Below are 26,153 nucleotides of genomic sequence, written 5' to 3'. Positions count from 1 at the left end.
AATTTACCAACTGGACTAGATCTGAATTTGTTGGTAAAATGATATATACTGATACATGGTGGCAGAAAGGGGGCAAAAATCATTAGAAAAACAATCAGTATTTTAGGGTAAAAGCTTAATTCTTCCTGTTGCAACAGTGTCCCACCAGTCACACATTATTTCAGTACTGCATGCCTGAACTATCAAATATACAAATAAAGTCACACTATCTCTCAACTCACAATTTAGAAAGCAATTTGCCAAATACAGATTAAGGCAAGTTTGTGTTAGAATAAACTGACAACCTTTTCCTCCTAAGCATGCACTCCTTTTAAACATGGAACCAGAGTCTCATCTAATGAAGAGCTAATATTGTCTAGAAAAAATAAATAAATTTGACTCCAGAACTCTGCCCACAGTGTCTGCTTTGTTGGCAACTTGAGAAAGCTATAGAATAAAGGATTCAATGATCAAAACTGACCATCAGATATTCTTTTCCATTAGATTTAGGCCAGCATGAATGGGTCCTGAGGAAGCTGAAGTGGAACTAAGTAAAAGAGGCTGAAAGCCTTGGTGCATGATATAGAAGTTCTCCAAAAATGCCTTCTACAGTTTTTCAAATTAAAAACAACACATGTAAATGGCCAGGTACCTGCATAAAGCTATGAATGTGCAAGTACACATCAAAACAAACAAACAAACAACTCATTTATGATGCTGTGCCAAAACAAAGAGAGTGAATATAAATATAACCAATGAAACAAATACAGTACATTGTGAAGTGGTGCAGCTTGCTTTAAAAGGAACAAGAAACCCAACATTACTTTATGCTGATGGTAACCATAGTAATCTTCTGCTCATTTCTGAACTACAGTTACACATACCACATCATAATGTGCTTTTAACCTCTGGCCTGGCAGGGGTCACAATGTTGCATCATCACATTCCATTATCATGACACCACTTTGCCGAGCTCAAAAGGTCAAATTCCTATTTCTGGCAACACTGAATCTCTACAACATGGCTTCTGATGCTCAGAAAATTACAGTTCTAAGTAAAACACTGCAAAGTCTGCATCAATGCAGGTACACAAATGCACCAGACTCTCTGCTAAATGTTAGGTAGACACAAAATACCTAACATTTAGCAGAGTACAAATATGTTCTAACCCTGAGACATTTAGAACAATGCAATATTTGGAATTTTTGGAATCATAAAATTGTAAGAATTTCATATATGATGAGAAGGGGTTGACAGGATGAAACTCTGACTTTGTCTCGTGGTGCACATCTCTAGTAATGAACATGGAGAGCTAATCATGTTTAGTTACATAATAAATACACTATAAATTTGCTTCAGAGGGAAGAATTGTCTGTGCATGCATATATGGGGACTGAGACACAGTTCAAACCATTAAACAAGATATTTGCACATTCAAGCCAGCTGTATGTCACTGGTGCCATTTTCCAGAGAAACTGGAGATGGAATGGTTTCGATTACACTTTCACTTCAGAATCAGTGGCTGAAATCCTGTTCTTTAGTATAGTAAGTCATAACTAAAGGAGGCCCATTGAATCACTGAGGATCTGGTAAGTCAATTCCTCTGCATGTTCCATTGGTTCAATGGGCCTTCCCCAGTTACAACTTACTACATTAAGCAACAAGATTTCAACCAATAAATACATTTAAAATTTCCATAGCCCACACTCTGTGCTTATTAATGCTATTACTGCAAGTTTCTGCTAAAACGGAATTATTTTAACTATTAAAACAACGAAAACATGTTATTGCTATTTCTTTTTAAATGTTACCAAGCAACTTCTCGAACTCCATCTACTTAGTGGATCACAAATGCAAAAGGAAAGGTGGGAAGAGCAAAATATGTCCTATTATAAGTTGTTTCAGGTTATTATGTTTTATTCTTCCAGAGCCTCATCTTACAAACTGCAAAATCATACAGCCAGTAGTTCATATCTATATAAACAAAAACACTGCATTGAGGAAGATCAAACGTCCTTTTTCTTTCCCTTATACACATATCCAAAATTTTGAGCACAACATCTCCTGCTCAATCCACACAGCTGTCTTATCTGAGGTATTAATGCAGTAAGTAAGATGCAGGGTACAAATAAAGAAACATGACAGGGTATAAAGAAAGAAACATAAATATGCATGCATGCATGTTAAAACTGAAACAATGCAATTGAAACAATTATAGTTTGTTTGTAGATATTGTTTGTAAATCACCCAGAGTGACCATTGATTGGATGGGCAGTATATAAATCAAATAAATAAATATTAGTTACTGTACAAAATGAGATTCTGCTTGACTGTAAACGAGCTACAAGATATAATAGTTGACAAAAGCTGCTCTATGCCAAGCTTTCCAAAAAAGAAAAACCTCACATGTTTTATTGTAACATGAAGTTTGTAAGCAGCACATTTGTGGGTTCTTGGAAAATGCCCAACAACTATTTCAAAAGCTTTTTTATAAGCAACATTCTTTCTTTTGTCAGAATGAAAAAAAGAATTGCTATCTCAAAATATATTCTTTGTAGTCTAATAATTACAGTCAAGATTATCTGAGAAAGACCTTTACCTAAATCTCAACAGGAAGCTACAGTTTGCTTCAGCTTACATCAGTTTTGACTTTTGAGTACTGTTGTTCTGGTCTCCTATCTTCCTTCTTCATTATCACACTATTAAACAGAGTAAAACTTTTCTCTAGTAACTATCAGATGAAATGAGCTAATTTCCCTTGAGATTTATCTACACTGACCAGATGTCTTTAGCTAGCTATTCCCCAGATTGAACAGGGTGAGGCACATCTAGTGGCTTTGCTGTTGCCATAGAAACATGTTTTCCCATCCACTGTGCAGCCGTGCTATAGTGGCTACCAGCTGTTGTCTAGTCAAACACTCCATCAGAAGAAAGTGAGAAAACATTGGGAGACCCAGAGCTGAACTTCTCTCAGCCTCTCTGACAGATTCTGCTAACTCAAGCCTCCAACCTGCAGCTCATTTAGCCAACTTTGGCTAACTAACCACAATTGTTTAAAGATATCTCACCACTTCAAAGTAGTGTTGATATCAGCTGAATGAGCAGACATGCACTGTACTTATACGGCAGATGTTACCAGATAGCTAAAAGAAAAAGGTCTAATAAAAGAATAAAATAAAGTAATTTAAGTGTGACTGATTTAAACAGAAGAGTTAAGCACTAGCCCAATACTCTCTCCCACTGAAATCAATGAGATTTAAAAGGTGCTTAATTTTTTGCTATATTCAGTCACTGTTTTATAATTTAAAGTTTTTTACCATCTTTATGCCTTTATAGCATGTTTAAGTAAACTAATTCATGTGTTGTTATGATGATGAGTCAGAAGACTAGGTGGAAACCATTGGGCCATTGTTTTCATCCCTGTATTTTTCCAATTTAAATGGACTCAAGTTAAAATATCTAATTATAACTTTGAAGAGTTAATGATCAATTCAACAAAGGTTTTAGAATGTCTTTGAAGCTGCAACAACAAGCCAAAGATACTGAAGGAGGAAGAGAAGTGGGTTTGAACTATTAACTTCACAAGGAATTTAGAGAGATTAGGTTATAAAGGTGGTTTGGCTGGGTTATGTTCTCCAACTAATAAAATCTGGCAAACACCCATTTGCTATACCTTGATGCAACGAGATGCAAACAACAACAATAAATAATTTTCCATCTCTAAGCACCGGTAATGGATATCTAACTATAAGTTTACATGCAAAAACAAAGAAAGAACAGGGGATGAGGTTCTGTAAACTACCTCTGATCTAAGAAAAAGCTGTACTTGATACCAAGAACAATGGTTTCCTTTTCAACAGGGTGGAGCTGGAGGTACAGCTATGCAGTCATCTGCCTGTGAGGATTACAAAAGATGGTACTAAAAACTGTTTTGCTTGGAGATGGGGGACACTGTTTCCCCCCCAAGCACAATGCTATGGGCCATGGGCCATAAGTGCTGTAGGGCTCTGGACATTGCAGTAAAAAATGTGCTGCCCCTTGCAAAGTAAACCATGAGCATAAACATGACAAGATATCTAAAGACTAGGTCTCTTCACTATACTGTATATATATCTACTATGTGGTACTGACATTCAGGTCTATTTCTCTTTGCCAACAGAGCCAGGTGAGATAGCAGAAGTTCTAAACAAATTGATGGAAACAGTGACAGACCAAAGAGAATGAATAGACTAAAGGGCGATTCAAACAAAGTCAAGGTGACAAGCTGTTTAATTTGAGCATTAATGGTTCTTTCCTTCTGGATACTGTACTATACTCACTAAATGGTCAATCACATACCTTTGAAATGAAGTTGAACACAACACTGGTATTGGAATCACAGATGGAAGCATGACCACATATGGCTGTCCAAAAGAAGGACAACTTGGCCACAAGTATGGATAATCTGCAGGCTGGATTAATTTGATAGGCTATACAGACAGAACAGCCCTTGAAGATTGCTTAGACTCTCAATTCCAGAAAGTTCAGCTGGTTTGAAATTTGGCTGCTTGATTAAAACCATAATGACACAGGAAAACAAGGAGTACCGGTACAGCTGCACCAGCAACCAAAAGCAGTACTATTTACTATCCATTAGCCACATTTTAATAATTTTGAATTCACTCTTTTCATCAGTGAAAACAGAGAGGTTTTTATCAGGGCTACTATAGATATAAACACTGGCAAATATTTTGAAGGCCAAAACACTACAGGTGACACCTGGGGTGCTTTGTACTTTTTGACTGCAGTTTGAGAATAACAAAAGGCTATGATGATGTTTGTTTCCAAATAATTATTCTCTCTCTGTAAACTGTTACAGTTTTTCATTGTTTTCTAGTATGCAGATTAAATTATTATAATAGCATCATGCCTGCAAACGATGGCCAGCATGTGCTTTGAATAATCCAGGTATTCAGACTGAAGATGTGACCTGGCTGTGGCTGCCAGCAGGATCACATCCAGGTACAGTGGTGCCTCACTTGACCATGTTAATTTATTCCAGCGAAATCGCTTTAGAGTGAAACCGTTGTCAAACAAAATTAAAAAACCCATTGAAATGCATTGAAAATCGTTCAGTGCATTCCAATGGGCCGAATAACTGCTCGTCCAGCGAAGATCCTCCATACGGTGGCCATTTTCTGGTGCCTGTTAAGTGAAAAAGCCTTCCTAAAAACAACGGGGGGCATTTTCTTCAGCCAGCGGCCATTTTGAAACCCGACAATCAGCTGTTTGCTGATCCTCGTAAAGCGAAAAGCAGTTCCCGAAGTAGGGAACCGATCATCGCAAAGCGGAAAAACCCCATTTAAAACATCGTTTTGCAATTACAAAAGCAATCACAAAAACCTAATTGTACAGCAATTTCCTTGTTAAGCAAGGCAATCGTTAAGCGAGGCACCACTGTATTCTGAAATATTTTGTATTCACTTAGCATTCATTTTCATGGCAAACTAGCAGCTAACTTGCAACATTCCACTTTAAAGAAGAGAAGGGTTGAACATTAAGTTGTTTCAAAGTTATACTGCTCATGCAAGTGTATGCTACTTGCTATTGTTGTTGTTTGGAAAAGCCGAACATTGGCATAATCTTTTCAGAACCATCTTTTTGCAGAAGAGTAGCTAGGCCACTTCTGAAAATTAAAAAAAAAGGAGTGGCAAATCAAGAACCTTCAAACCAAATTATTTTTCTTAATTTAGAAACTATTTCTAAGAGAAAACAGAAGACCAGAGACAAAGCACCTCTCTGTTCAATCAATGCACCTTTCAATTTAACACTGGAGGTTAGTTATGGACAATCATCTGAGACTTCATAAACCACCATTGATGAAAATGTGAACAAATATGCCAGTCATACACTGTGCCTACAAGCATTTCTCTCAGTTTCTTTTTTGTTGTACATGATTTTCATTACAAATGTCTTAATTATAAAAACTCCCAACAGTAAAATGGTGTCATCAGCCTGTCTTGAGTTATGGATGCTTCTTCCATCAATTTTCTCTTCTCTTTCATGTAATCTAGTTCTACTTTCTGACCGATATTTTCTGCATACAAATTGAACAGATAGGGAGATTAAATACATCCTTGTCTGACATTATTGCCAATCAGAAACCATTCCATACTTTATCAGTAGCTTTTTGTACAGAATTTAGGTTACATATCAGGGCAATTAAACATTCTGACACATCCATTTCTTTTGGAATGTCCACCATAAAATATTTATTTATTTTATTTTATTTTATTTATATCCCGCCTATCTAGTCAACTCGGACCACTCTAGGCGGTAATCTACAAAGCATAGATTGAATTTCTTCTGAAAATCTTTAGTATGCTCCAGTGTTTGTGTGTTTGTTTGTTCACTCACCACCCATTAATTGCAAGTACTACTCTGGGTGGTTTACAGGTTGAAACTTATAACCTGACAAGACCTCATATAGCAACATACATTCAACAATATGGCAATTCACAAGTATAAATCTAAAATTCGTACAAGAAAATAGAAAGAAAAAAAGAAAGAAAACATTTTTTTTTTTTCAGTATGATCACTAGTGCCTCTCTCTCTTTTGAAGCCAGTTTGATCATCTGGAATTTCTTGCTCCATATATACAATTAAAGTATTTGTTACAAAATCTTGAACATTTCCTGTGCTTGCATGGAAAATGAATACAATGATCCTATAGTTATTGCACTCTTTGTCATTTCCTTTATTTGTGTATTGAATATTTCTGCATACAAATTGAACAAATAGGTTAGATAAATTCAGCCTTTATTACTCAAAATAGTTTCACCTATCTAGTGTGGGAAATTATTTCTTCCAAGTGCTTTAAGAATCAATTTTACTTCATTTTCTAATATTATGGATTCTATCTCCACAGGATTCTCCTTCAAGGCAATTAATCAGCTTTTTATCTCTTCTGCACAGTTCTCATCTTTTCTTAATTTTGTCTTTGTTCCTTTTTCAGCATCCTCAATCTTGGTTTAAATTCCCCTTTAATTACAGTATGGAAAAGATCTCTCCTCCCTCCCACTTTTGTTCTTGTCTAATCCTTTGCACTGATTAATGTAGATATTTCTCTTCATCTCTATGTGACAGTCATTGAAAAGTTGCAATTAGGATTCTGACCCTCCTTCTGTCACCCTTTACTTTTGTTTTTTGTCTGTCATTTAACAATTTTAAGAGTCTCACCAGCCATCTATCTAGGTTTTTATTTTTCTACTGGCTATAAGAATAATAGATGGCACAGCAAAGCAGCATTGCTCTCCCCTTCCCTCATAGAGTCCAACCATCCTATCATCTTAACGTACACATACAAAAAGGGTGTGGTTTTAAAATAAATTTTTATGACTCTATGAATTTATGAATATCTCTTAAATATGAATATGGAAGATGAAGTGGTGAAAGACTGTATGATAAGACAGGCACAAAATATTGATCATAATATTGATTTAGAATATAGGATACATATTTGGCAGAATAATATTAAACTTACAAAATCAGTAAATTTCAAAGAAAATATATAAAAAATGTTTTATAGATGGCATATGACTCCAGCAAAACTTTATAAAATGTATAAAAAGTTTCTAACAAGTGTTGGAAATGTAAAATACAGGAGGGTACTTTCTATCATGTTTGGTGGACATGCAGGGAGGCAAAAATTACTGGAGATTAGTACATGAAATGTAAAAAAAAAGTATCTTGTGCCATACCATTTAAACCGGGATTGTTTCTATTGAATATTATGCCTGAGCTTGTAGATAAAGAAATGAGATATTTGATAATACATGTAATTATTGCAGCTAGGATACTATATGTAAAATAGTGGAAGAAAGCAGAAACATCATCCCTAGAAGAGCTGACAGAAAAGATATTGGAAGTGGCAGAGATGGACGTACTGGCACTAAATGAAAGGTCATCTCAAAAGGACTCAAAAACTGGGAACAATTTTACAGCTGGACTCAAAATATGGATTGGAAAGCATAGTTAAAAGAAGAATGTGAAGGTCCAACGAGGGAATGGAGAGATTAGTAACTATAGCAATTCTGGTAAAACCTGTTGTTCTTATCTTTCTTTTTTAGTACAGTATAATTGTATAAGTGGATGTAAAAGTACTCTCTCTCTCTCTCTCTCTTGAATTTTATATTTCCCCTACCCATATCTGAAAGCCAGGGCTCAAATCCCCACTTGCCCATGGAAACTCACTGTGGAAGTGGAATTGGTAAAACCACTCCTGAAATATTTCACATACCTTGAAAGCCCTATCAGGGTCCCTTTTATTCAGTCCGGACTTGACAGCACATAACTAACTAATTGGAAGGATAGGAAACCACCTTGTCTCTCCTATCACCAAATTATGTGTCATATAACAATCAAGGCTAGCCCTTCATTCACCAGGGAATTTCCCATCCCCTCCCCCCATAGTTAGGAGATACAGGCAGTGCTGTGTATCCTACTGCAGTCCACTGAATTTCATTGTAGGACTTTTCCTCATAACAATATTTTGTATTCTACTTTCATGTATTTTGCTTTGATTTCCATCTGAATTGCAATGGGTACCGGAGAGTGGATAAAAATCATAGGGGTTTTTTTTCCCCAAATCAAATTGAGTTAAATCACGATTTAAAACACAATTTTCATTTTTTTAAATGATTTTTTTAAAATTAAAATTATCAAAAATCATTTTGATTTAAATCAAATCCACCCTGGTACCAGAAATATAAATGTAAATTCTGAAGGACAGAATATGACCAAGCAGGACACTGTAAAATTGATCATAAAATAAAACATGCCCACTACTGCTCTGTATCGAGTAGTATCTATACTGGACAGCTGTAAGCATGTTAAAATCCCTCTCTGGTTTCCCCAGGTAACTGTAATGCCAGATACAGAGCTGATTTCATAAAAGCAAATTCTTTCTCCTTATATTACAGGGTGCCCTCTCTTCCAAAGCAGCCTCATAAATCAAAGACCCTTTGCAGATACAACAGATTCCTTCATCAACTTAAAACAGAATGTTTATTTTTGCACCCACGATTTTAAAAAGTCTGTTACCATGAAGAAACAACTATTTTCAAGTGTTTTTATTGAAAGAGGGAAAAATGCACATGCTCATCAGTCTAGACACATACATTGCTGGCTAATAGAAATAAGTATATCTTTCATAACGTTTTATTTAATAAACAAGGGCTAGACCACCGGTTATATTCAATAAGTTTTCATGTTTCAACATTCCTGTTAACCACAGTTTCCCTTTCCCTGGATTTTCTTTTGATCCTGCTTTACTGCATGCATCAATCATCTCCCTCAGAGGAGAATATATACAGACACATACACAGTTCAGCCCTACCAAGTATGGGATAAAACCACTGCCAAACCAACTCTCTTCATGGATAAAAAGCAACCTAACATACACATCACCTAAACAGGGCACCTACTGGTACATAAACATCAATGATGCAAGGTGTAATTTACAGGAAGGGGAAAGGAAATGCCTGGCTGAAGGCAGTCAGTTGCTCTGGAAATTTTGGAGACATCTAGTTATTCATGTCAACATACACACGTGCAGGGAGAGCCAGAAAGAAACCTAAATTGCTTTTAAAACCCACCAACAAGATACTAGTAAAGACATTAAAAGGAACTGGATATAGGATGAGTTGAATATGAAATGCGACTGGAATGAGAGTTATCCCACTATCTTTTCCCACAAGGATTTAGGATCATGTACTGTAGTTGGTGTACTTGACAAGCACCATTGTTAACATACTCGATAAGAACATACTCATGCTGTATATCACATTTTCAGTCCTTTTTTTTTAAAGGTTCTGGTAAGTACTGTATTCAGTTTTCTCACTTGGGCTGTGGTCATACTAGCAATTTGATCAGATTCATTTTCGACTCTGTTTACAATAATGTAAAGTCATGCAGTATATAAACTGCTACTTGTGTTCACATTTGCTGGGAGAATGTACTAAGGGGGTTAGGCTTTGTCAGGTACCTGAACACCCACAGGCTGCCTATTATTCTTTTTCCCAAGGAGATTGGGAGGAAAAAACACCATAAACAAGAAATGTCCAGACAGATACTTCTGATTTTGTTTGGAACGTGTGTGTCCTATTGGAGGGTTATTTCTTTGGGGTGATCTTAAATCAAGTGATGGCGAACCTATGGCACGTGTGCCACAGCTGGCACACAGAGCCCTCTCTGCAGGTGCGTGAGCCATTAGTCGCCGGATTGCTACTTCCTTCCCCCCCCCCTCCTGCAGACAAACCTGAGAAGGCAGCTGCAGCTGCGGTCCTGACGCCCTGACAGGTGGCAGGCCAGGATCTGGGGCAGCTGGCACTGGTGGTGGATCCGGAGTGGGGTCTCGAGGCACCTCCGTGCCTGGGATTCCCCCTTCCGCCACTACTCCCACCTGCTGGGGTTTTTTGTTTGTTTTTCAGTTTGGGCACCTAGGCCCAAAAGGGTCCACCGTCACTGCCTTTGGTGATCCCTCCAAGATGCTTAAATTATTTTAACTTCCTTGCATTCACAAGCAAAAAAAAAGGGGGGGGAATTCTTTTGGCAAAAATGTGTTTTTTTTTAATGAGAGGGGCCCTGGGACAGCCTTTGGAGTTTCAAAAATGCCTCTGTTAGGCTGCAGATGTTATCCACATCTGCTTTGAAAGGATGTCTTGGTATGCAGAAGCTCTCACTATACCATCATCAAGAGCAACCACATCAAATCCGAAGCCATCTCCCTTTAAGCCACAGAGATGCTCCCTTTCATGGACCAGAAAAGAAAGAAGGAACTGTTCCATTTCTTTTGTTCCACTCTTTTGAGCCACTTGCAAGAGCTGAAAAGTGAGGGTGATAAAATTCTTTTTTATATAATGAAAAATGTATGGCAAAAAGAACTGGCTTTTCCAATACAGTAGATCAATTCCTACTTGGCCAATGTACTCTCCATTAATACACAGAAGTAGAAAAAAGCAAGTCTTACTTTGTAATGTGTTCTCGAAGGCTTTCATGGCCAGGATCCGATGGTTGTTGTGGGTTTTTTGGGCTGTTTGGCCATGCTCTCCAGAACATGGCCAAACAGCCCAAAAACCCCTCAACAACCATTTTACTGTGTACTTTCTTTGTGTCTCCTTGGGGTTCATTTCTAATGCAGAAGAAAACCTATGTACTTTTGTGTGAAGGACAGTTTTGCCTTAGATCTCGTAGGATGAAATCCAGTGGTAAGTCATTATTAGTGTAAAGGTACTAATTGAACCAATGGAACTTACAGAGGAGTTGACTCATTAAGTGCCCAATGATTCAGTGGGTCTTCTCTGGTTCTTACTTACTACACTATGTAACAGGATTTCAGCCAAAGAGTCAGTTAACAATCATATATTTTCTTTATTTTTAAGCAGCTTTGTACACCTACCGTTGTATTACGCTGGATCTATTTTAACTTAAAGGTGAGTAAGATTTCTGCTAGAAATGGGACTTGATATTTTGCATGTCACCTGATTAGTTCACCTGTTCTGTAAAGCTTTCAAGGCATGTTAAAAAGAAGTCTCTTAAACCGTCTGTAAGGTCTGTACTGCAGAAAATATTCATATGCTTAAAAATTTACCTTCACAGGTTGCCATGTATAGGTTGAAAATAAAATTAGCACAATTAGTTACAATTAAACTAGTACAATTAGTACAATTAAAGTACAGCATAAAAATGTATCTCTTGTGGATATGCCATGTTTGTTCATTTGTAACAGTTTTTTTCTCTTTACGGTATTAACTGTGGTTATCACGCTGTACCCTTGGAAACATCTGATTCCAGAGCCCAGAATGTGACACTCAAGACAATTCAACAAAGATCTATGACAGGATCTCAGTTGCCAGTTGTCAGTCATCTTTCAGTGCAAGCAGGTGACAAAAAAAGGATGATCACTTCTCATTTAACTGGAAAAGGTTGCTTTGCTGGGGGCAATCTCCCTTAAAGTGACCCTTCCATCCATGTAGGAATCATTCCAATCTGCCCTCCAAAAAGAGGAGACCTGTCAGTGGATCAAAAAGGTCCCACTTCAGCACACAGCAGAGTCAGAATGTTTTCCAATCTCCTGTATGTTGTGCAGTTGCTGGGAAATAGCTCACACTGGATCATGCCGCAAGCAGTCCGAACTCCAAGTTATTTCCCTGTCTGATTGCACCCTTAAGATGGGTCACTGGTTCCACAATTATAAACACAAAAGCCAGTTCCTGCACAGCATATCCCAAAAGTTCATTAACAATAATGTGTGCATTCAAAATGAACAAATTCACACCTTCTGATAATGTTACGCTAGCAAAAGAAATTTCTGAAATGGCCAGACTTCTCTTAAAGCATTCCGAAACAGAATGCCTCACATATTACAGGTGATGTGTACATTCGTCGGCACAGAGACACACAGTAGGCAAACAAAAAACATGGTCTTTCATTCTTTTCAGAAAAACAATCCAGAGAAGCAAGCCTGCATGAGAAACACAAATGTAGAGAGCTAAACTAAAGAGGCCATGTCCTATTATCCCCATAGCACTGTAATTTATGGAATGCTTTCTCTCAGATGTCACCCCACCTCATCTTCTTTTTCAGTATTTTGGAGGAGGCAACAAATCCAGAGATTTATTATAGTTCACTGAAATACAGTAAGTTATAATTTCTCGAGGGGGGGGGGAGGCGGAGAAGCCTGCTGGCAACACCAGCTGCATGGGTGCCCAACCCCTAGGGCAGAGGGGCAGTCATCACGCAGATGGGAAATGGCTGGGAAAAAAATAGCAGGAAAGCCAAAGGAAGAAAGAAGAGAGTCTCTACCTACCGCATCAAAACTCACATCTGGGACCCAGATGACACAATGTGAACATAGTGGCATCACTGTTCAAAGGGCTGATACTAAGTGACAGATAGCCTGTAATTCACACAGCTCCACAGCTAATTGTCTTGCAGTGACTTGGAGGCTTGACTAACTACAGTAAACAAGTATAAATACATATCTCAGACATTAATAAACAGAGTTTTGAACTTTTTGCCTGCAGTGGCTTGCTTGAATAAACATGTACACAGGACTTTAAAATTCTTTTAGTAATATCTTTCTTAGTAGTATTTTATTGGCTGTGAACTATGAATTCAGAACTATCTTTTAAATGTCATTTTGTTTTCATATAAATGGTGGTCAGCTGAGAAAAGTTACAAATTGGGGAATCTCTTTTTGATTTCTGTTCTGATTACATGCTGTTTTTTCTTCTAAACCTTAGTCTGAAGAACCATTTATAAAGGAACCAACAAGAAGGAAAATAGGTAATTTTCCAAATTATTTCCCCACTTCCCACTACCAAACCACGCATAGCACGGTTTAGAATTTTCTTCAAAATTCTCCAATGTCTATGACTGTCTGAATCTTCAATTAAAAAGAAAATGCCATGAACTACATAGAGATGCCTCATACACATACATGTATAATCAAGGTGTAATTATTTAAATTCCTGCTTTATCCTAAAACCACTCAAACTATAGCGGGAAAGAGAACACAAGTTTCTAATTTGAACAAATCTCACTCTTCTTAGAGATACATGCCTAGTAATATGTCTGCTATCTTAAAAGCATGAAATGAGGTAGAGTGCCAAGTTTTTCAGAAAATGAAAACCACCACCAGATTTCATTGGCACCTTTGGTGATGGTGAAAAGTGCTTAATTTTTCTAGAGGAAATGTCCCATTTCTTTGGTTGGGGTGACTATTTTATAAAATTCATTAGTGATAATGGCTGAAATCCTACTAGTATAATTTTACTGTCAAAATAGGATGACATAATTAATTTGCAACGGTAATATTTATCTGAATTTAAAGCTTCCTATTCTCCCCCCCCCTGAAGATTCTGAGGCTCCATAGGGCCCCCTTTCAATCCAGGGAAGACTTTTGGAGCTTCCAGATGGAGGAGGGGCAGTCTTTATTATTAATAGTCTAAAATCACCATTGCCAAAGGTGCCAATAAAATCTGGTGGTGATTTTTGCCTCTTAAAGCCCCCTTTCCCCCCTCCCGAGCCTTCAATGGCTTCCTCCACTTGAACGGTACAGTTAAGCAATTTGGATGCTAACATTTCTTAAGAACACTAATTTCAGAATTCTGTGGGAGGAGCTTCTGATGGCATCCACAAAACATATGCTCCCAAAGGTTAACTTACGTCAACAGCCAGATATGTCATGGCATTGGTAGGTGTTACATCACTCCACCTACTGTCTAGCAAGCGACACAACCCTGGATGGGAGTGTCGGGTTCATTGAGTGCAATGCAGTTCTTCCAGAGGTGCTGTTGCAACAGAGGAAATTTTACTGAACAGGAACATCTACCTGACATATTGATGTATTAATTTTTTTTTTAAAAAAGTAAAGCAAGGAGCTCTAGTACACCAGAAAAGAACAGAGAAAATAAACTGGCACCATGGTGTAGCCAGCCATAATGATTCAAGAAGAACAAAATGAATCAGTAACATTAAAACACATTGGGACATTTGTCTAGGTATATATACCACATGACCACGATTCAGTACAATAAAGGTATGGAAGTATCATTAGCACAGGGGAACATTTCCCTGGTGTCATTGTGGGTCAAAATTTTCTACTGATTCTTAACTGTGTTTTACATATGAGAAACATAAGAGTTAGAACGGCGTATCACCCTTTTAACATCTGATCTTGACTGCCAGAGTGAATTGCTTTTTCAACAATGCAATTTAGTCGAGCTTATTTTTTACAAAAATTAAAAACTCTGTAGCTGTCATTCAACTATTTAAATAAACTCATTTCACGTCCTTTTTTTTCAAAGTCCATCCATCAATATTCATTGCAATAATGCAATTATACTACACCTGCAATATCAGACTATCTTTCCGCAGCAAGGGCGATTTAAAGCAATTCAATTCAATTGTCACCAGCGAGTGACAGCTGGCAAACCCAAACTTGCCTCCGGTAGTCTATCATATGTAATCATTTGCAAACAGAGCATCAGCAGGCTCATCTCATTATTTCCTGGCTAATTCCCCCAGGGAATACAAAAATCAGCCCTCTGCTTCAAGTCAGAATGCTGTAATACCCGTCCCCCAACCCCTCAATTCCTTTCTCCTCTCATTTTCATCAGTTCACTACGCTGCTTTGGCTTTTCAGCTTGATATCCGTTATGTTATGTCAGCTGTTACATTACGCTTAAAACAATAGACTCCAGCTGGCGGAGGTCAGATGTAAAAACAAGGACCTAACAAAGCCATGGGCCTTCCAGTTATATTGAAATTGAGATACACACTGAATGTAGCACTTAATGACAATCTACTTCCCAGACTTTTGGACAAGACATAAAGGAAACACCTGTCACGGCAAGTGTTACATGCTAATTCTGAAGAGTTTTTAAATCCTTGTCAGTGCTTGATTCTGCTATCTGTCCATGTTTTTAACAGGCTTTCACATCCTCCTCCTGATCTTGAGAATAAAAAACATTTTCTTCATGTCTGGTTATTATACAGTAAGATTATAATGCTGAAATCATTTCTGCACAACATAAACGCTCTCATCCAGATGTTCCTCATGGGATGACATTTTCTGCAACTGGTCATAAAATTCATATAGGCAGGAGTTTTTCTTCCAGAATAAGCAAAGTTATGTGAATTTCAGACCTATATTTTGGAGAAGGTTTAGAAAAACCTTACTTTAAAACTTGCTTTTCTACCACTGTATATTCTTTTAATGCAAATAGGCATCATTGTGCTACTGTGAATTAACAAAAATGTCATTAAAGAGGACAATTCTGTATTAGCTTAATGCCTTATGCCAGTGCTACTTCCATGGCAAAACTAGCTCTTAGTTCCCAATCATAAGACTTGTATTCCCCATGAAAAGCTCTGATACTTCTGAGACCAACTAACTAACATATTACAGGTGAAGTTTCACAAACAGACTTCTCTCCCTTATTGGTCTGTGCACTCTAGTGAGCCAGAGCCTGAAAGCATTTTAAAGGCTGCAATGCCTATGGCCAAGCTGGCTGAGGATTCTATAACTGAATCCCTCAGAAAAGTACTATATCCATGTTCTGCTTCATACCAGAAACACTTCTTAAACTAAATGTTACCATATTTCCCCAAAAATAAGGCAGGGTCTTATATTAATTTTTGCTCCAAAAAACATATTAGGGCTTATTTTCAGGAGATGTTTTATTTTATCGTCATGTCATCTTCTGGTTGTTGCACAATGCTGCACAATGGTGGAGGGCGGGGTTTCACTTAACTAGGGCTTATTTTTGGGGTAGGGCTTATATTACGAGCATCCTGAAAAATCATACTAGGGCTTATTTTCAGGTTAGATCTTATTTTGGGGGAAACAGGGTAGAACATGGTTTATTTTCTTTCTCCTCAAAGTACATATTCTTTGTACATGCTTCGTCCCCTAGACGAGCTTGCCAACAGTATTAGCACTGGTGGAAGATAATTGTAGCACAGATGCTCCATTACAGTCATTATACTGAGATCACCCACATCACATCCCATAGGCCATAAAAGCAGCCAGCAGATGGCAACAACAATTTATCACCGCTGGTCTGTGCTGGATTGCAATCTGTCATATTAGAAGGTTTAGCTAGAGCCATTCATCACAGGATTAGCAGCCTCTATGCAATAAAGGTACTTGGTTCTTCATTATATTCATGTACTCTACTTGTCTGCTTCCATGCAACTCCAAAATGAGGAACGCATAAAGAGAATGTTGTGTTACAAATATAATAAGCTTTCCTCCATTTATTAGGGAGAATTATTATATTTTTTGTGAGATATCTATTATTAATATTCAATGACAGCTGGAATTCTATTACTCTTTTCCACATGCATACTTGTGCCCCTGTACATATGGTTGTTGAAGTACACCAGCTACTCAAGGGGACAGTCATTACCTCCTTGTGCAAGTATAAGCCTTGTTGTTTCCAACAGGTAAACCTCTACCTTGGATACCTGGCTAGGAACATCAGAGCTCTCTGCCTTATAAATAGGATTCCTATGGCCACTATTATTTGTTTTACTTCATTTCAGTCCTATAACCTACCTTAGGGAAACTCAGTGTGGCACATAGAGACAACCAAACACACATACATACAGCCATTTTATATTCACAACAACCCTACTGTCAAAATGTGAAATTTTGTATAGTGCCAAAATAATTACTGTATTTTTCCGCGTATAAGACACCTTCATTTATGAGATCCCCCTCCACTTTTGTAACCCAAAATTTCTTTCTTTGCAAGAAAGTGGAGGGAGAAGGCAGGGATCAAAGCACTTTGATTCCTGCTTTTCCCCTCCACTTTCTTGCAATGAAAGTGCTTTTGGGAAAGCATTTTCCTCTCAAAAAAGTGCAAGAAAGTGGAACGGGAAAGGAAGTAGAGGGGGAAAGCAGGAATCATCAAAGCACTTCGATTCCTGCTTCCCCCCCCCCACTTTCTAGCAAGGAAAGTGGAGGGGGAAAGGAGGAATCAAAGCACTTTGATGATTCCTATTTTCCCCCTCCACTTTCTTGAGAGGAAAGTGCTTTCCCCCTCCACTTTCCTCGCAAGGAAGTGGAGGGGGAAAGGAGGAATCAAAGCACTTTGATGATTCCTGCTTTCCCCCTCCACTTTCTCACACTTTTTTGAGAGGAAAGTGCTTTCCCAAAAGCACTTTCCTTGCAAGAAAGTGGAGGGGGAAAGCAGGAATCATCAAAGCGCTTTGAACCCTCCCCCTCCTTACTTCCATGTATAAGACAACCCTCAATTTTTAATCTAAATATTTTAGACAAAAGTATCATCATACATGGAAAAAATACGGTAAGGAACTGTAGAAAAAACTGTCCTGAAAATTTACACTGTATTTGAAAAATGAAGTTTGAACAGCAGTTTATTAAAAGTTACTGCAACACAAGCTCGACCAACTCTGGAAAAAAAAGATCACTGTAGCATTAACATTGCCTTACAAAAGAATCTCTTTCACACCTGAAAGTTGAACATGTTTACAAACTGATAAACAGTCCAGCGTGAAGGAAACAAAGGAGAGAATTTAAAGTTGTTTGAAAGAATTAGTTTGCATTATGTGAAATGTTGCAATGTGACTGGCAGGTGGCATTTGCAGGTTTTGTGACTTGCTTTACCTTAATTTTGCAACTCCAGTAATTAGCACACAGTGTAACTAGCAGGCTTAGTAAATGTTAATGCTATTAATATTAAAGATATTAATATTAACATCATCATGGTGACAGCTTGCCAGATTCTGACTTACAGGAGCTGTATTTTACAGGAGTTGTAAAAGCAATAGAAATTTCTGTTGTAAACTGTTCCATTGTCTATCAAGAGCATGCAACTTACAGGCCTGACAGAAGGGAAATGCAAACGTTTGAGACCAATATAAATATAGCAAGGCAAGAGACACACCCAAGAAGGTATCTTCACACCATGCACACAGGATACCAACAACACTTATACCAGGGAGCATCAGCCATCATGTAGCATCAGCAGTAACAGCAGAAGCAAACAAGGACAGCACATCTTTTCTTCCATAGATTTAAATGGGCTTATGCTAATTTTTTGTGTATCCACTAACATGATTAAAGGCTAAATAATACTTAAAGCTAGGATGCTTTTTTATTTTCTAATGATATATTTTAGAGTTTCTTCTTCTGGTTGTGCCTTTTTAGGCTACAAGCCCCTGCACTTTTAGAATGTAATGAAAACATTGTTTTTGGTATTTTTATTGCATTTTGTCTGCCGTTGTATTTTGGATTGAATTTTGACTTATGTATTTGCCTCCAATTTAAGTTTAGATATCATATATTTTTAAACAGTTCTGCCTAAAGTTTTCCATAGCTATATGAGTTATGGATGTTTACAATAACTGTGAAGTATTTTCGTGCATTCAGAAAACAGAAAGCAATGCAGATAAATAAAACTCGTAGAATTAGATAAACTGAAGTTACCTGGAATTATTGCAACAATGACAAAACTTATACCTTGAAACACAGTTTAACTTTGTTACCATTGGAAATGATTGCCTGATTTCATTCTAGAATCAAACCTTTTAGGGGGAGAGAAAGCATGATGTTTTTGATTTGTGGTGCTGGAGGAGACTCTTGAGAGTCCCCTGGACTGCAAAGAGAATAAACCTATCCATTCTGAGGGAAATCAACCCTAAATGCTCACTGGAAGGGCAGATCCTGAAGCTGAGGCTCCAATACTTTGACCATCTAATAAGAAGAGAAGACTCCCTGGAAAAGTGTGGAAAAGACCCTGATGTTGGGAAAGTGCGAAGGCAAGAGGAGAAGGGGACGACAGAGGACGAGATGGTGGGACAGTGTCATCAAAGCTACCAACATGAATTTCACCCAAATCCAGGAGGCAGTGGAAGACAGGAGGGCCTGGCGTGCTCTGGTCCATGGGATCACGAAGAGTCGGACAACTAAACAACAATAAAACCATTCCCGCTCAATGCAGCAATCCATATCAAAGCAGCTCTGAGAGATAGTTGTCTAACTTTCTCTTGAATGCCTCCAGTGTTGAAGTGCTCACCAACTTCCAAAGTAACTGGTTGCAGTTAGGATGTTTTCACAGAGGCTTTCATGGCCGGGATCTAATGGTTGTTGTGGGTTTTTCGGGCTTTTTGGCCGTGTTCTGAAGGTTGTTCTTCCTAATGTTTCGCCTCTCTCTGTGGCCGGCATCTTCAGAGGACAGCCCTCTGTGCTCTGAAGAGTGCTGTCCTCTGAAGATGCCGGCCACAGAGACTGGCGAAATATTAGGAAGAACAACCTTCAGATCACAGCCAAAGAGCCCGAAAAACCCACAACAACCAGTCAGGATGTTTTTCCTGGTAACCAACCAAAATCTGGTTTCCTTTAACTTGAGCCCATTATTAGATGGCCAGCACTCTCGGGTGACTGAGAACAAATCCTGCCCCTCCTCTGTATGGCAATCTTTCTAGTATTTGAAGAGTGCTATCGTATCGCCCTTCAGCCTTCTTTTCTCACGGCTAAACATGCTCAGTTCTTTCAGTCTTTCCTCATAGGGGTTAGTACCCAGTCCCTCTGAATATCCTTGTTGCCCTCCTCTGAACTTGTTCCAGTTTGTCTCCATCTTTCTTAATCTGGATTCTAAAAAAGATCTCCTGTATGGAAAATTAGTGCAGGGAAATCGCCCCAGAGGGAGACCACAGCTGCAATACAAGGATATTTGCAAGCAGGATCTGAAGGCCTTACGAATGGACCTCAACAGATGGGAAACCTTGACATCTGAGCATTCAGCCTCAAGGCAGACGGTGCAGCATGGCCTCTCCCAATTTGAAGAGACACTTGTTCAGCAGGCCAAGGCAAAGAGGCAGTCCCAAAACCAGCAAAATCAGGGAGCTGAACAGGGGACAGACTGTATTTGTCTTCAGTGTGGAAGGGATTGTCACTCTTGTATTGGCCTTCTCAGCTACACTAGACGCTGTTCCAAGACCTCTATTCAGAGCATGTCACCAAAGTCTCTCAAGACTGAAGGATGCCTACAGTCTTAATATGGGGTGTTCTTTCTGGCTTTCCTTCCACTTCCTATAGATGTCCTATTTTTTGTTTTCAGGCCTTCTCTGAGTTTTTTGTGAAGCCAAATTGAACCTCCCCCCTTACTTTCCACATTCTCCCCCCCCCCCCCCCGTTTGGAACTGTTTGTAGCTGTTCCTTTAGAATTTCCTTTTGAAGAAACTCCATCTTGGACTCCTTTTTGTATTAGGATCTCCTGCTTCTGTGATCTCACTTACTACTGTTCTGATTTTTTTTAATTGGCTTTCCTAAAATCCAGCGCACATGTATGGCTACACTTGACTTCAATCAAGAACTGAAGTAGAACATGGTCACTTTCCCCCAGAGTTCCTCTTATTGCCACATCATCTACCAAGTCACCTGTACTGCTTAGAACAAAGTGCAGGATAATTAATACACTAGTTTCTTTCTCCTCTTTTTGTAGGAGAAAATTATCAGTTGCCCAAGTCAGGAATTTCTTGGAAGGGACGTATTTGGCAGAATTTGCCTCTCAACAAATATAAGGATAATTGTAATCACCCATTACTACTGTCTCATGTATTTCTAAAATTCTTGCAGTTTGTTTTTCAAATGTTTCATCTTTATCTTCTCCTGGATTGGGCAGTCAGTTGTAGATCCCTAATTATATTAATCCAGATGCTCTCGATGGCACAAGCAAGTTCATACTCCTATATTTTTGTGCAGGAGGTATGTATTTTTGACATATACTGTGACTCCACCTCCCTTTTAATTTTTTCTTTTTTTCCAACAATTTGTGTCCTTCAGTTGCTGTACTCCAGTCATGGGAGTCATCCCATCACATTTCAGTTAACCCTATCAAGTTGTATTTATTCTCCTGAACTAAGATTTCAAGCTCTTCTTGTTTGTTTCCCGTACACCTGCCATTTCTATACAGGCCTTGCAGACCGTGTGATTTGTGGACTGCTTTCCTTCATACATTTTATGAAGATTATTAGTGGATCCCATTACAGCTGCTTGCTCTGTTCCTCTTTTTGTACATAAATCTTCATCTGCCTTTTCTTCTGAAGTTTTGTCTCCCCTTTTCCAATTCAGGTTAAGGCCCTCTTTGTAAGACAAGTTAGGCTGAGAAGTATCAGCTAGTCAAGGTCACTCAGCATGCTTCTTAGCTGATGACCATGAAATTGAATTTGTCTCCTTGGCCCTAATTTAAGCACCATAGCTCCTACTCCGCAATGCCGGTCACATATAAAACAGCATTTATGGAAAGGAGGGTCAGCTTCAAAAGCCCTATATTAGTCTAAAAGTATTTACTGAACACTTTAAAATGAAACACCATTATGTGGTGCTTTGAAGGGACCTATTGAGCCTTGCAGAGGGATATGAACTCTCTGGATGCTGTTTTCATGCCAATAAAAATATGAATTTCTGTTCTTTCTTTATCTTCCAATAGCTGCCTCTTGGACTTTCCAAGCCAGTGGCAAGACTGTATTATGCTTGTATAAGAATTATACTCACAAGAATTAAATGTGATTCTTCCTTTCCTCATAGTTGCTTTGTTTACTTTTAAAATTATACTTAAGCTTGCTTGAAATATATATTTACAATGCAATAACAATTAAAACTTGCAATTTAGCCATTTAATTTCCACCTAAATTCTGCTGGTAACACAAGATGGTTCAACAGCGCCCCCTACAGAATAGGGGCATAAAATGTCTCCCCACACTAGATAAATGCAATAGCAGTACATATAAACTATATGTAGAATGGTTAAAATTTTCTATTTGACATTTCACATTTATTTTTCCTAATATACTGTATGACAACATTTATTTTTCCTGTGTTCCTAGCATTTTTTCAAATCTGCTCATTATTCTTTCCAACAGTCTGTCCTGTTCACTTCATTTCATATTTCTTTTCCAAAAAAAAGTATAGCCTGAGGACCTATATATGTTAGGAGACTGTCTTTTCTTTTTGTTACTCATGCCTGCGTTTTTATCCCCATTATTTTATTAAGAATCCATGTAGCAGTCAAACTCTCACACATGTTTAGGCTGAAAAAGCATAGTCTATATTTTTATACGTTATTTGTGTATTTGGATGTTCATATGCAAATACAGAAGATCTCCTACAAACTAGCCCTAGCCTACCCCAATCAAGCTCTCTGAGTCAAAATTTATCCTTACTATCTATTTATCTTTATGGCTGTTCACATATTACAGTTGCACAGGTTTTTTTCCATATGTGATGTGAGAGAAAGCATTTCCAAGGCAACATGTGTCTGAGGATGAGCAAAGATGAACTAGAGGAAAGTATTCTGAGAATGGTAGTTGCAGCTGGGGGAACAATATGGCACAATAGGGAATGAATGTCATTGGAGGGGCCTTGGATATAACATATTCCCCTCTCTGACCTCTTCTCTCTCCCAGAGGTAGCTGGTGGAATGGCTACTGTGCCCTCTGGCGTGATTCAAACACTACATCAATTGATCTATTGATCAATGCTAACCAGTTGGAAATAGGATCTCACTCATCCACGGTATGACCTAGCCAACTTGGCATACACTACAGTGAAGAGAGGTTGGTGGGCTAAATGGTACAGACCTGAACCAGCTTTGTCCACCTTGGTACTCAATGCAGCATGAGGCTAGGTGGGAGAAACAGGGAAGGGGAACAGCAGTGATCTATAAAAATTCAGTATTGCTCACCAGGAAAAAAACACTGTCCTTGGGCAGACTACGGTGGAACTTATCTCAGGCTGAAAAGACAAGCTTTTGACATACTGCCCAGAGACTTGGAAACACTGCATTATAATTAACACATTAATGTTAAACTTGTTCCTTTTTTACACTAATATCGGAAAAAGGCCCTTAAAATCTATTTTTAAAAAAATCAAGAATCCCAGTTTTACCAGTTCTTCCATACCCCCTCTAGAGGGCACATGCCAGTAACATTATTCCCTTCCCCAAACTGAGATGGGCTCACATATTCCTTTCAAAATTATATTTATTTTTTTCTAGCCCAGCCTTGGTTTAGAAAAACACTATATATATTGCTGAGATGCAAAGAGTGCATAAATTAGCATAAGACCCACATTAACCCATCTAATGGTGTAGAGCAATAGTTCCCATCATTATTTGAGTTCCTGATGTTCTTGAAACTTGTTAAGATCATACACTTTTAGTTGAGTTAATAAAGCCTTTTGAGTCAAAATGCTTTTTTTTTTTTTTGGCTAATGTTGAGATACATATAGGTTCCTTTTCTTTTAAGTAGCGCCCATCATGGAGTGGACATCTGCCCTTTGCAGAGAGCACACAGCATATCCTTAATTTAACCTTAATATAACAGATTTTGTTGTTGTTTAGTCATTTAGTCATGTCCGACTTAAATGTTAATTTACGATTTAGGTTATATGTTAATAAATGGTTTAGGGCCTCAATATCTGGCAGAGTGCCTTCTCCCACCCAGTTCTGCCAGAGACACTCGTTCTAGCCAGGCCGGGCAATTGGGGGGGGCTAACACCGAGGGAGGCCCAGAAGGCAAGATCAAGGAACTGGGCCTTCTCAGCAGTGGCCCCTTGCCTCTGGAACAAGTTGCCTGTAGAGATCCGCCTGGCTCCCTCTCTGGGTGTCTTTAGAAGTAAACTTAAGACTTCGTTATTTGAGCAGGCTTTCCCTCCTGCTGTATCTTAATATTTATGTTTTCACATCTTGGATTTTTGCATGTTTATTGGTTCTATTGTTTTTAAATTTTGTAATGCCGCCCAGAGTAGACTGTTCGTCTAGATGGGCGGGTTATAAATCTAAATAAATAAATAAATAAATAAATAAATAAATAAATAAATAAATAAATAAATAAATAAATAAATAAATAAATAAATAACAAGGAGTTAATTTCCCAGTTTCTAACATTTAATTAACTAATTAAGCCGGGCATCCTCTTTTTTTGGTTTTTGCTACAGAATATGACTCATCTGGATGTCGGGGGGGGGGCGCTATGGCAATCTCACAAGACAATCTACTGGATATCTCGATGGCAAGTAAGTCAACAGTAGTATCCAAACCAACATAAAGGTGAACATTAAAATATCCTAACATTCCAAGCTCTGGTGCTGCCCCCTTTGCTGCTCAAAGATCATCCTGACCAAGCTGGCTAAACCAATATGGATATCTTGCTGAGGACCCCCTAAAACTTTGCCCTTGAGGCATCCTAATATTCATACTGAGACAGCTTTAGAAGGACTGGGCCGGGACCTTGCAGTCTCAATAACAACTACGTAATAACATACTCAGTTGGTCACTGGTCAGACAAATACAGCTGGGCGTCCCCTTCTTTTGGTTTTTGCCTCAGGGCATGATAGGGGTGATATGGCAATTTCCTGATCATCTTTGTCAGACCACATTCTGGTGAAGTTTGATGTCACAGAGCCAGCCTTTTCCTTTATAAGTAAGGGATGCTTTAAGAAGACACTTGGTATTCAATGGATTCCTAAACACTAAAGAGAATTTCTAGGCATTATCTAGCACTGATAACTTTGTCAAAGCCCTTCTAATGCTGTGGAACGGTGAGGTGGAAGCAGTCTGTGACGTAGTCTGGAGTGGCCCTTCAGTACTTTGGAGACCCCTGATTGGCCACACTCTTGGGAGAATAAAATAGGCCACAAGGAGGCCAGAGAACAATGAGGTTGATCTCCATAAATCCAGCATTGGAAACCTTTAGATGCTGTGACACATTTCTGAAATATTCCAAGGACAAAATTGCTCACCTTCATGCTGATCCGAATACTACTATTGACACACTTTCTGTTTAGATACCCAGCAGATTATCTTGTCCTTTTCTATGAGAATCAGTTTTGATTTTTGAAGCCTGAAATTGCAGAGGAAATATATGCCTCTGTGTGACCCACATTCACATTCTCTTGACCACTATCCAGCTACCGTGGCTTCAACAATAGGAATAAAAATCATTTTCATCATTGGACTCGGAGTTCAAGCCCAATTTTGCAACAGGATGAGTCTTAGTTACTATTGGTAAGGTACTTCTTCAGGTGAAGGACAGAAAGAGTTCAAGTCTTTTATTTCTTATATCATTCAGCATTTTTATATCATTTTTATATTATTCTCCTAGACCATATCTATAAAGTAGGAGCTGGGGGTGATGCTTTATAGTCAGCTAGGGGTTATAATTTGTTCCAGAGAATAACATGAGATACCTGTACCTAGAACTTTAACAGTTCTATCTCAAGGTAAGGATGTATATCTGAGAGACTTTAAATCTTAGAGATAAATCAAGGAAGGAAAAGTATCTCTATTTTCTCCTCACAGTGAGATTTCCTTGTACATTTTTTTTTCATTCTGAAAAATCTTGCACAAAATCCAGCAGGTCTTGTAGGTTGGTTGTTTTTTTTTTAAAGGAAGAAATGACAAGCTGCACAAGATTACTGGGTAAGATTACTGTATTAGAATTTCTGCACAGAATGGCTTTTTCATCAGGAAATCCCAGAGGAAACACCAACCCACAAAGAAATGACACAATTCCTGCACCAAATCCTATGAATCCTCTGTAGGATTCATTAAAAAGTAAAAAAGCAAAAAGCAAAGTGTGCTGCTTATATATCGCCCCAT

At 38.3% G+C, this 26,153-nt stretch overlaps 1 protein-coding gene and 1 non-coding gene across 3 annotated transcripts in view; one reads left to right on the top strand and one right to left on the bottom strand.

Moving 5' to 3' along the window:
- Positions 1-26,153, bottom strand: part of KCNQ1 (potassium voltage-gated channel subfamily Q member 1) — a 417,925-nt gene that overhangs the window by 324,763 nt on the left and 67,009 nt on the right. Inside the window, exon 1 of one of the 2 annotated variants that reach the window (XM_078383845.1) lies at positions 2,618-24,605. The exons of the other annotated variant lie outside the window; for it this stretch is intronic. Coding sequence (XP_078239971.1) covers positions 2,618-2,671 — 54 coding nt within the window. The 5' untranslated portion in view covers positions 2,672-24,605. Of the gene's footprint in view, positions 1-2,617; positions 24,606-26,153 lie in introns of those variants that run through there. 2 annotated transcript variants of the gene reach the window in all.
- On the top strand, positions 17,451-17,622 carry LOC144586215 (small nucleolar RNA ceN42). Its single transcript, XR_013540948.1, has one exon. It is a non-coding gene; the product is annotated as a small nucleolar RNA ceN42 (small nucleolar RNA).

This window comes from Pogona vitticeps, chromosome 1 (genome assembly GCF_051106095.1).
Source record: "Pogona vitticeps strain Pit_001003342236 chromosome 1, PviZW2.1, whole genome shotgun sequence".
NCBI classification, from domain to species: domain Eukaryota; kingdom Metazoa; phylum Chordata; class Lepidosauria; order Squamata; family Agamidae; genus Pogona; species Pogona vitticeps.
The sequence above is the reverse complement of the archived record's forward strand: the minus strand, read 5'-3'. Positions and strand labels throughout refer to the sequence as shown.